A 12,713-nucleotide genomic window follows, 5' to 3' on the forward strand; every position below is an offset into this window, starting at 1 on the left:
GCTGTCATCCATCGCACTCGAAAAAGTCAGTTTTGCAGCGCAGGCAAGCGAACAGCGCCGAGGAAATTCGACGATTCAGCTAAAAAAAAATCTTGTTTTTCATTGAATTCAATCCGGTTTTCTCGCAACAATAATCAGCTCCGATCGGCCGTTCAAATCTGTGATAAAAGTCGAAGACTCGTGTATCTCTTGCAGGATAAAGGCAGCGCTAACGTAAAGGTCCCCAAAACAAAATGACTAACAAGTACGATGCGTAAGTTTATCGCCATTTATGTGGTTCCCTTTCCGTTTGTTTTAGGTTATATTTTTGTACGGATTTTGGGATTGAAATTCGGAACCGGCCTCTAAATACTATACATTATCCATTGCAGGTTGAAACCCTATGGAAGCGACAGTGACGATAGTGGTGATGAAGGTGCAGACTTTGACGTGGAAAAGTTGGAACCTCTGGAAGTAGGCCCCGGGGAACACAAGCTCCAGTATACGTACTGTCTTTGGTTCGCGAAAAAAGGTTCTCACAGACCTGCGGTACGGATGCGACTGTCCGCCATGGCCTCTGGCGAAGTGCGAAGACAATGGACCAAAGTAACTGTTTTCCCTCTCGTTCGCCATTCTAGGAGTACGGCAAATCGCTACACTTTGTGGGACGGTGCGCCAGTGTGGAACAGTGGTGGACATTGTATTGCCATTTAGTTAAGCCTACCATGTTGACATCCTTCCGAAAGTTACATTTATTCAAGGTAAGTTGGTTCGATTTATGGAAATTAACGCATGAGCAGAATTGGTAGCAGATCTCTTTTAAGAGGCTTGGTCGCTATTTTAATCAAAAGTTCAGGGATGGTAGCGGTGGCACTGTGTGACTTCACTTTCACAAAAAAAAAAAAAAAAACGAAACAGGTACATAGCTCTTTTAGTGACTTTTTAATGCAAGTCTTTAAAAGGTATATTTTGAATGCAAAATCTCTAACGTCTCTTTTTTAATCAATATGGTATCTTTAGTCATAGTTTCCTCTTCTTTGAGTGAATCTAATTTATAATTCTAGAGGCTCCAGAGAAGCATTCAGAGACTCATATGCGATTATTTTTCAGGAACAGGAACTCCTTTTCAGATTCTTCGAGGAAAAGCTTCAGCCATTCTAGTATTTTTTCCGGACATTTCTTATGGAATGCTCTCAGGAGCTCCTTCAGGCATCCTCCAAAAATTCTTCTAGAGATTTTACACAAACCTACTGAAATTTCGCCCAGAATTTAAAAAGAACAGTGGTTGAATTCTGAGAAAATTGAGAGTATCTCTCACTTATCGCTCTCGGTGCCAATCAGGATCCGCTACACATCATGAGAGCCTGTTTATTCTCTACTGCTTCAGCTCTAATTGTATCGGGGGATAACATTGCATGATAAAACCCATCTGAACAAGCTCCAAACCTGGGAGACACTATTACTATCAGATGTTCGATGATTGTTTATCATGCCAGTAGAGTAAACGTCTACCCCCAATGCTAAATAAGCGAGGCAAATGACTTTAATCATTGCTCTCTCTCATTGTGGCTCTCCTTCGCTGTCGCTATTTATCAAGCTTGCTACGCCATGCAAAACATTTCCGATCATGGATACAGAGGCGATGTTTTTCTTCACTTGCTATGCTGCCCATAAACGTATAGTTGTCCCATGTGAATAGGAATCCAAGCAAACTTGAGACTGACATGTGTTTATGGGCAGTATGGTCGTGCTTCGATTTGGAATGAATTTGCGACAGCGCCGGTTTGAATTGGATGAATGAATTTTATGTATTAAGAATATCGACTTTCTTATGGTAAGATCAAGACTGTGTAGTATTGTTTAGCATTAACACGAAGCGAATTCTGCAATCAGGAATGCTAGGTGATTTTTTAAAATGTCTTCCAATGTCTTCCACTTGAAAATTTTCAATTACAGTCAACTCTCCATAACTCGATATTGAAGGGACCATCGAGTTGTTAGGTACAGAGCACAAAAACAAAAAATCCGGTATGAAGCTGGTGATCTCAGAAACAAAAGACGGGGAAGAAGAGAATTCCGGTGAAAACTATAATTTGGATTCCTTAAAAATGTTTTCAAAAGAATTAAGATATTTTGAAAAGTGAAATTTGAAATATGATTCTAGAAAAGGATAAGTATGCTGAGAAAAGAACTGTTTTTGGTTAAGTTTTTAAGTTTTTGAAGAATTGCTGCAAAATTATTCAGGCAGTTAAAAGGAAGTTTCACCCTGCAATCCAAAAAAAAAAAAAAAAAAATGCCGCTAGTGTTTCTCCATTTTTTTTTCAGGAATGTCTTAAAGAATTCAAAGAAATTCGCCAATAACCCTCTAGGAATAATTCAGGATTTTTATTTTATATGACTCCTAATGTTCAGGGATTACTCCAGGCAAATCATCGAAAAACATTCTAGGTTGTATTCCTCCCAGTGGTGCGGAAAGTGGGGAGGACATGTATACTCACAAAAAAATTTGGGTAGGGCAGTCAAAGGATTGTCCTATCCACGATTCAACAAAAACAAAATCAGCAGAAAGGGGCGGTCCATTAATTACGTAAGACAATTTTCGAGATTATTCAACCCCCTCCCCCCATGATAAGATTTTTTGTATTGAAATCCAAAATAAATTGCATGGCGCGTAAGAAATCTCAAACCCCCCGTCCCCCCATAACCCCTTACGTAATTAATGGACAGCCCCAAAGCTTGACAAATAAATTAACCCTTCAGTCGTCGCGCGGTTTGCCACCGTAAGAACCATTACGCCGATGCTGTGTACGATAAGCGAGGTTTTTTCACCACTGTTGTACAAAATACAACAGCGCGACGACTGAAGTGTTAAACTATTTAAATATCATCTCTCGCGGAACATTACTAAAGGACCTATGTACAAATGAGAGATTCTCTCCTCTCTCGTTCTCTTTCGATTATAACAGTGGAACACTAAAGATTTTGGGAAGTTTTTCACTATAGATCGAAAGTCAATTTCCTTGACTAGCGTTTCATACAAAAAACGCAACAGAAGAGATTAATGTGACTCAGTTATTAATGAAAGAGAAAGTAAACAAAGAGAGCCTCTCAATGTTAGATAGGTCCTTTAGTAATGTTACGCGAGATCTATTCAATATGCATACAAACTCGATCGACGTCTTACTTATTCTAATGGAGACACGATGAAGTTTTTCATAGGTTCTCATGCTTAGTGGAGCATGACATGGTTTGCGATCCCCAACAAATTCAGGCTAATGTGAAGAACGATTGAGAATATCTATAGTGAAAATCTTGGGAAACTAACTGTAAAAATTGTAACAAGAAGATTCTTTGATCGTTAGATAAACTAATGTAGCCATTCTCTATAGCATTTCTAAATAAATCGATTAATAGTTTCTTAACAATATCAATGATCAATCCTGTATATGTTCTGGGACAAATTTCCGTGAGCATGCCTGGAAGTAATTCATGAGAAGTTTTTGGACCATCCAATTTAGAATTCTAAGAAGATTCTTGAAAAATCTTCGGATGCGGTTATGAATTAATCTAAGACCAGTCGCATAGTGATGTTCAAAGCACGAGTGTAGTGGTGCTAGCGGTTTCTGAACAAGCGATCACTCTTGATATAGTTTATCAAAATATCGTTGAACTTCTTAACGATTTTGAGAACAATTCCTATAGAACTTTCAGAGTGTCAAGACATTCTTGGCTGATTCAGAATTGTAGAAATTTCTGGAAATAGCTCTCAGTTAATTCTTGAAAAATGATTTCCTCAAATTCCCACTGACATTTTATAGTCTCTATTTTAAGGTTGAATCAACTTCTAAAATTACACTAAAACTTCAAAGGCACAAATCTCGTAAAGAAAGCATCCAACAACAGTGTACTTTTTATTTTGGCTGTCTGCACTAGAAGAAAGCTTTAAATAAGAAGATCAGAAACATTTGCCAACTATTCTCCAGTTTTGTGCCTTTGAAATCGTGAGTAGGGGCACAAGTCGGCCATTGTGCCGGCCATCTTTGGATTTCGAGATGTTTCCCTTAATGCCCTTAATCCCCTAATTCGATTAAAGCCTCTAAAATTTTCTACTTGAATGAAAGGTCTCTATAGTCTCTGTAAAAAAAAGTCTAAAGTCTCTTTTTTTTCTCATTGAATCCTGATGCAGAATTGTACAGGCTCCAGAGAAACCTTTATAGACTATATCGGGTTCAACAGGCTTCTCGAGAATTTCGTCTCAGATTCCCCGAGGAAAAACTTCAGAAATTATCATATTTTATTTTGCATACTTTCAGGGTCTTCTGGAGAGATCTCTCCTAAAATTCTTCTAGAGATTCTCTGTCAATTCTCCCAGAAATTCTTCCAGCGATTTTTCAAAGCATGCTTAAAAGAATTTCTCCAGAATTTGCTCCAGGAAATCCATGAGAAATCCAAAGCTACTGCCTCCAGTAATTTTCTCAGATATTTTTGTTTTTTTTTTTTTTCAAAACTCCTGGAATTTCCTCCTGATATTGTTTCACTAATCCTTTAACCGAATTCTCCAGTTGTTACTGTAGGAGATCTTTCAAAGGTTTCCAGAATTTCTCTTGAGGAAATCCACAAAGGTTCTGAAATAGTTTTTGAAAAAGTAGCTTGAGGGTTTTTTTAACCCGTATAGGCCTGAGTGATAGAAAAATTACTAAAACTCTCACCGCTCAGCGAGTACTTAACGGATTTGAATTACATTTTGTCAGTATACTGGCACACAATATAGTTTCTAAAAGTGGCCAAAGGATTTCGGGAATGTTCATGTATCCGGGAGGGTTTCTGAAACTAGACATGTGTGCCCTTCATTTAAGCCCAACAGAACTAAATTCGGTCAACACACTGATTTTTGCGAGCTGTTTGAATTTTCGGGTCGAAAACGACCCTATGTCACAATTTGTAACTTTTTTATGGAAGCTCCCCTAGGGGTCATTCAAAACTTTTGTTTCCGCAAAAACAAAATTTCATACAAAAAAATAATTGTCAGAAAGTTTCAAATTGCTAGGTTATTTCAATCAAAAGATACATTGATTTGAATTTTTAAATGGGTCGAAAAAGACACAAGGTCCTTACTAAAGTTAAAAAGCCCTGTGATAATTTTTCACATATCTTAAAAAAATACTCCAGAAGTACATCCAATAGTTACTTCAAGGATTGATAAAAAATCTCCAGAAACTTTAAAGGTTTTTCGATATTAAAATGATATACAATTCTCCATAAAATACTCCAAGAATTCCACCAATAATGCATTAAGAAATTATTTTGATAAGTCTTCCAGGAATTTGCAGAAGCTTCTCAGGTTTCATTCGAAAAGTATATTTTTGATTCCTGAATTATTTCTGAATATTCTTTACATACTTCTTTATTCTTCAAAAAATTCGCCAAAGAATTTCTCTAAAGGTTCCTGATAAAATGCCTTCAGAGATTACTTCAAAAATTCTCCCAGAGATAACACTTAAAATCCTATTAGGGATCCCTTTATATTTTAGAACTTTTTAAATAATTACCCCACTAGCTATTCCAAGAATTCTTCAAACATTTCTTTTAACAAATTCTCAAGTGTTTAAAAGTGTTTCAAGCGTAATTTCAATTCTTCATAAATTACCTCATGATTTTTTTTTTGAGATTGCAAACCTTTCTGTTATTTCTCCTGGATACTTTGCATTCCTTTGATATTTATCCCTACCGGTCCTGTTTTATTTGAGGGATTGACTAATAGCTACTTATATTTTTTATGAATTACTTTCGAAAGTTTCTAACCAATTTGTTACGTTTGTCAAGAGTTTGTTACGAACATATATCGTCATTTTTTTCTCTTGTTATTTATGAAGAATACTTCTATAAATGGTCAAAAAATTTAACGATCTTTAAAATTTTTCTCCAGAATTATGCTCGTGTAATCTTTACAGAACAATTCCTCAGAAGAAATCCTTGAGTAAATCCTAGATAAACTTTAAAAGGGACGTCTGGAAAATATTGCAGACGCATCCAAAAAGTTTGCAAACTTTTAAGAACTTTCCAAAAACGTTTAAAGTAATTCATAAAGAAAGGGCCCAGATAGCCGTAGCGGTAAACGCGCAGCTATTCAGCATGACCATGCTGAGGGTCGTGGGTTCGAATCCCGCTGGTCGGGGATCTTTTCGTAAAGGAAATTTTCTCGATTCCCAGGGCATAGAGTATCTTCGTACCTGCCACACGATATACATATGCAAAAAAAATGGTCAATCGGCAAAGAAAGCTCTCAGTTAATAACTGTGGAAGTGCTAATAAGAACACTAATCTGAGAAGCAGGCTTTTGTAGGAATCTTCCGTTAAAATAAACTAAACACCATTTTCATTTCACACATTCACATTTATTATTTATCCTCCCCCGACGGGATTTTTTTATAAGGTTTACACGCATCACAACTTTCTCAAACAACATCTATTTCCAAACTGACTATTCTAAACCGAACTGCATTTCAGCCCGTGCAAATCATATCTTCTAATTCTCTCCTGTGAGCAATTCTCGCTGAAACCAGGCCGCCATCGGCACCCATCGTTAGAATTCCAATTTTATGTCACTGATCGCTAGTTTTCGATAAAACTTAAGGGTGGTCCTTTCTGTTTTTTTCAAATTGGTGGACCCCTCGTACGCCAGTTAGCTGAACAGTTTGCGAAAAAGCCCATTTTTAGATAAATCTTGGGTATTTCTTCACGGGATATGTCTCATATTTCGCTTGGAACACATAGCAAACTTAGTGGCATCGTATAGAGAAAGGATATAGCTTTCATTTAAACTTGAAAAAAATTTGGCGGCCATTTTGAATTTGGCCGCCATCTTGAATTTTGTTAGAAAAATCGATTTTTTACCATTAGCGCACCGCTAGTTTTGAATTCTGAGATCACCATCAGAAAGCTGAGGAAAAATTGCGTAAGATAGGCTACAAAAACTAGGTGAGCAAAGGTATTTACCCTATGATATTAACGATTTTCTAAATCATGTTCTACTATTTTGACGTATACGGCGAGTGCAATCAATGCAAACATCATTTTTTGTACAACAAAGAAGAATTCATCCATTACATACCGTATAAAAGCAGCCGAGCCGGCGGCCGAGCATCAGTTTTGTTACAATCGTTGCCGAAGATAGACCGGACTCGGAAAAGGAAGCGCCAAGCGTCATCGCAAGGTTTTGCGTGACAACATCAATTACATCATCACCAAGCCACCGCCGTCTGGCTCGCCGTGGCGACGTCAAGCGTACCTTCGGTCTCCTCTACGAGAAAACTCGCGGTGCGCTGAAATCATCCAGAATTCTGTCGGCTACGCTCTGAAGTGGCAGGGCCGTACGCTGTACAGATTTTTAGGTTAAATCACCTCCATCACCGAGACCAGAATTCAAAACTAGCACTGAATCCACCAAACCTGAGCATGGAATGGCGATCGACGATATCTTAATTCAACCGTCCTTTTCAGGACGACAATTCAATTTTGAAAGAGTTTTGAAAATATTTCTACTATGAAGCGCAACAGTATTGGCAATTCTCACAGCAACAGAACTGTCGGTGAACTAAATAATAATTTTGGCGAAATTTTTAGTGATTTGCGGTGAACATTTTATTAAACTCAGTAGAATTCCACCAAAATTTACAATCATTAAGCTGCTGCAAATCCAGTATCCGGTTTGTTAAAGAAGAAAATCAGCCCAAGCCGCTTGTTCAAGCGCCCATCGTCATCGCCATCGCAAACCTTATCGGGCGAGGACGATTTCAACCTGTTCGCTGGCAAAATGTGTCCGTGTTACTCGATTCTCACAGTTCAATCGGCCCTTTTCAGGGCTAACAAATGTGTACTAAAGAGTTATTTGTGTTATATTTGCTAATGTGCTTACCACATTCTTGCTATAATTCATCTCGTAGCATCATACAATATCTAATTAGTTATGAATAATTGACAAAACGACAATTTGAGAATGTTTCCGGAGACGCTGCTGCAGTGCTGTCGGAATGCGATATATTTTCTATTGTTAAGGAATGATTTTAATATTACGTAACCCAAAATCAATGGAAAAGAGTTATTTTGAATTAATTGCTCCAAATTAACAATGATTAAGTATACACTTAAAAATCAATTTTGCAATATAATGGACTATGCTTCTGAATACATGTAAAGTGATTATTCTGTATTAACACAAAATAATAACACACAATGTCTATAATAAATCAGAATTGACATGCAAAAAAAAGTGTGAAAATAAATTGGATTTTTAGCAGTAGAAATCTTTCATAAGTTCGTGACGGTCTCAAGTCAGGAAATAGAAGAGGCTAACGTTATCTAACGTCAACTTGGCGGTCGTATCTCGGAAACAACCTCGTACTTTTTTTTAATCTAGGAAATGGTAAATTGTCTTCCAAATGTCTTCATAAATTCTGAAATGTTTTCTAAATATTTTCCGTCTTCCAAAAGCCTTCCACACAACTCAAATGTCTGCCAATGGAAGACATGCCTTCCTACCCGGTATCCCTGTCTGCAATGCTTGATAAGGAACACTCAATGGAATTTATCCTGAATATTTCTCCAGTAATTTATCTGTTCAAATCTTTATTATAAAATATCTATTGAGTCGATCAATACTATTTTTATGTCATAATTTAGCTCCAAGTATAGGAAGTTAACTGCAAAATAAAATGAATTTGAAAAATTTCCATCACAAATTATTTAATTGTATTTGTTTCTGCATCTTAGTGTTCCTATTTATGTTCACACAGGCTTCGTCCTTTGGCGGAGAGGCTTGTATCATCCGATTTACATATTCATCAACAATGTGCCAATTTATTCCATGTCATTCCTCACTGGCCCTATCTGCCTGTCTTCTTTGCTTATTCTAACAATTTTCTTAGTTTTTTACTCACGGACCGGAACATGCTGACGTGGGTTACGGTTGACTGTGCTGTGGTGACCTGCGTGATGGCCACGGACCCTTTTACTGCTCACCCTCGGCGATCCACGTTGCGAGGTGCCAACCCCAACCGATGGAATTTGACGATCATATCAGCATTGAATCGAGCAAGATTGTTGTCGTCTTACCTGCCGTTCGTTCAATGTGCGCTCTTGACTGACTTTGTCCGTGAGCTTTGTGGCCAGCAATCTTCTCTGTGATTCGACAATTTGCCCGTCGATTGGGGATCCAAATTCCTTCCAGCCACAATTTGCTGGCTGTTTCCCAGCCGGTAATCTGAACCACCGCACTAGCAAATTACTGTGCTCTTCTTTTGTACATCGGCAATCACACGCCGCAGCACGATGATGCTTCTCGACGGCTCCACTAAGATAGGGACGTTCCGATATTACAAAGTATCGATATTTGATTCGATACGATTATCGAAACAAAGTATCGATACCACCGATATATTGATTTAAAATATCGATGTATCGGAATATTTAGTTTCCTAAAATTCTACAAAAAAAAAACTTGGAATCCTCAAGATTATTGTTTTGACTGACATTTACATAAATATCTTTAGTTAACATACATTCTAGTAAATTTCGAACGGGTGCTTTGGGTTTTCTCCAAATCTAATTGATTTCTTGTATTTCTTGTATTTCTTGTACTAAGAAATAAATTATCTTGGAGAAAACCATACAATTGTTTCTCACTTAGAGCATGTAGAGGTCTCTGCTACTCTCGTCCACGCTTTCAAAGAATGTCAAATCGTTAAACAATTTTTATGTACGCAGATTTTGCGTAACAATCAGGCGTGTTTTCTGCTGAGTGTAAATAGGTATCCGGTCAATTATCATTTCCTATCCCTCAGCTTTCGCAAGGACATGGCCAAGACAATTCTCAACTGATGAAGGATGCATCAATTTCGTCTGAGAGGCAGATTTGTCTCAAATCATTGCCTATGACAACTGACGAGAAGGAGGCAATCCTCATAGAGCGGTCTAGGGCTGTACCACCGACGAATGCTTATGCTAGTGCTAATGCTTTAACCCTACAATTGTTTTCTATATATTAGTTTACGATATATCGGAAGGAAATATCGATATCACCGATATATTGAATAGAAAATATCGATACCATAATATCGAATATCGAAAGCGAAATATCGATATTCCGATATATCGGAAGTATCGGCACGTCCCTACACTAAGAATGATTTCTTTCCTTCGACACGAGCTGATCGTGAGCGTTGACGGAAGTTGATCCGATGATGTGTCAAATGCAGGATAATTTTCCTCATTGCAGGTGATTCAAGCGAGTAACCCACGCCGCAAATTTTAAACTTCTACCCACGGTTGGATACACGGTCATACGTTTTTGATCAATTTTGTATTATTTGGCTTTATTGGAGTTAAAACTATAGTTGGCATACTCTTTCATATTGGCTTAAGGCTCAAGAATCCATCATTCAATCATCAAAAATGAAAAACCAGTTTTTTAGTTCAATTTTTAAGAAATCCTCATGAAAATTTATCATTGCATTATAGAGAGCAAGTGTAATGCAATGATATATTTTCATGAACATTGCTTCAAATTTGAGCAAAAAAAACTGGGTTTGAAAAATTGTAAAATGATGATGGTTATTTTCCTCTTAACATATCTAACGTAACATCAGTTTGGAGCAAATTTACTTGCTGCCCACTGCATGAGCCTCTGTACGTGCCATAAATTCTTTTGTTCTTTTGACTTTTACTGTGCGCCGTGTGTTGGTGCTGTCTCGCTCTCTCTCACGGGCAACTTGAAAACAGGGCGCACAGTAAAAGTCAAAAGTTTTATGGCATGCATAGGCTCATTGAAAAGGCCAATGACAGTATATTTCCCAAAAACCACTGCATTGAAAAGGTAGCTATGAAAGTATTTTTCCCATGCTGTGTTTCAACACAAACACCTAATGCTTTAACTTTTATTTAAAGTGACGAATAAATGGACATTTCTGACTTTCAATACTAGGAAAACAAAGTCAATTTTATCGAGCGGTCGTAGCGAGCACCAGTGAGCAGTTTTTCCAGCTATATGAATAAAAACACATGTCCTTCGAACACTTTGAATTTCAATCGTATAATTTTCTTTTAATTAGGGAGAAATATCTCTATAACGGCTAGCGGCTGGTTGTGTTTATCTCAGACCGAAGCAATCATTTTAAAATGATTAAAAATTGATTTTTTTGTTAAGATAAAAATACATTGAACATGAACATTGATTTTTTAACGTTTTCAACGAAAGATATTCTTTCCATTATTTTGTTGTTCGGATAATATACGGACATCCTGTAGATGACAAATCTCATATCCCCATCTTCCTTCTCATTTGCACTTGCAGAGTGGCATAAAACCCATGTGGGAAGACCCAGGAAATGTGCGCGGCGGCAAATGGGTCATTCGGTTGAGAAAGAACAAAGTTGATCGAGCGTGGGAAAATGTCTGCATGGCAATGCTCGGAGAGCAGTTCTTGGTCGGTCCAGAAATATGTGGTGTCGTACTTTCGACGCAATTCCCGGAGGATCTGCTGTCCATCTGGAACCGAACTGCCACAGACACAACCAGCACCAATCGAATCCGGGACACGTTACGGAGAATTCTGAACCTGGCCCCTTCGACACACATGGAGTATAAACCACACTGCGATAGTCTCAAGTACCTTTGAAACTGCTTCGCCGTCGTTTGGCGTATCGTTATTATGTCGGGTTTTCCTCTTTTACTGTAACTCCCAGGATGAATGGTCATCGTCAAAAGAAATAAAAAAAAAGAAATATGATAGCTGAATCTGAACGACTGGAAAGTATGTTTTTGTACATCTTTTCCTATGAGCAAATAATCATTACGCAAGGGAATACAATTACATACATATAGACCAATTGATACAACATTTTTACTAATATGTAATCAGCTACTGAGATCGTAATGTATATTTGCTCATCCGATTTAGTGAGTATCACATTCCTTGAATATTTTTCATTCTGGCTCTGCGTTGGTACTGGAACTCGGTATGTTACTTACTACTAACACTAAGGCTGTGAACCGTTGCACCGATTCGTTTAACTTTTAGTTAAAATTTGACAGCTCGATAGTTGTTTCCCCTCCGGTTAAAAATTACCCAGCTCTGGAGCACCACGCTCGTTCAAATCTACTCAAAAGAGAGTAACTTTGACTCACTTTTGAAGTTTCAAGTTAGCTGTCAAAAGTGAGTAACTTTATTTTATCAAAGTGAGTAACTTTTTACTCAACCATGGAAGAAAACGACCTTACTCACTTTTGAGTAAACACAAACATATTTGACTCACTTTGTAAACGTCAAAGACTTGTGAAAATTTCGCGCGCTCGAACTTTGTCAGTCAGTCCTCCGTTGTGGTGAAATTTCTTCCGTCGCCGTGATGTCGGACTGTTTTCAAAAACAGTCGAGATAAAAGCCGAGCCGGCAGTGCGCTTCGGAAGTCCAACCGGCGAACTCCAGATTAGTGCTGCGATCAATTGAAATCAATAATCAATAATCCTCATATCAAGTGAAGCGAGGTCGGATTGAGAATGACCAAGGTTTTGATCAAATAACCGCAAAAAAAATATAAACTAAGTTTTACCGTCGTTCTTTTTATTGGACTAATTATCAATTCTTTACAGTCTAACCGGGAAGGCTACTGGATCGGTCAAACTACATCCTCCATGACTTTCATCAATGCCCCAGATATTTATAACATCCGGGGATCCATTCC

General features: G+C 37.7%; 1 protein-coding gene across 2 annotated transcripts; it reads left to right on the plus strand.

The window, feature by feature from the left end:
* Window positions 1–11,775, plus strand: LOC5567073 (eukaryotic translation initiation factor 4E type 2). Of its 2 annotated transcripts, none has more exons than XM_001651418.2 (4): window positions 1–244; window positions 372–528; window positions 618–740; window positions 11,327–11,775. In XM_001651418.2, exons 1-4 carry the CDS (start codon window positions 234–236, stop codon window positions 11,648–11,650), a joined length of 615 nt encoding a protein of 204 aa, XP_001651468.2. In that variant the 5' UTR covers window positions 1–233; the 3' UTR covers window positions 11,651–11,775. The 2 variants fall into 2 exon arrangements, with proteins under 2 accessions (XP_001651468.2, XP_011493301.2); XM_011494999.2 differs by having other exon boundaries at window positions 2–253.
* Window positions 11,776–12,713: the final 938 nt, after the last annotated feature.

This window comes from Aedes aegypti, chromosome 1 (genome assembly GCF_002204515.2).
Source record: "Aedes aegypti strain LVP_AGWG chromosome 1, AaegL5.0 Primary Assembly, whole genome shotgun sequence".
In the NCBI taxonomy this organism is placed as follows: domain Eukaryota; kingdom Metazoa; phylum Arthropoda; class Insecta; order Diptera; family Culicidae; genus Aedes; species Aedes aegypti.

Coding starts and splice junctions, on each gene's coding strand:
- LOC5567073 (XM_011494999.2), top strand. CDS start 234: ATGACTAACAAGTACGATGC. Junction 254..371: donor ATGACTAACAAGTACGATGC/GTAAGTTTATCG, acceptor TATCCATTGCAG/GTTGAAACCCTATGGAAGCG. Junction 741..11,326: donor GAAAGTTACATTTATTCAAG/GTAAGTTGGTTC, acceptor TTGCACTTGCAG/AGTGGCATAAAACCCATGTG.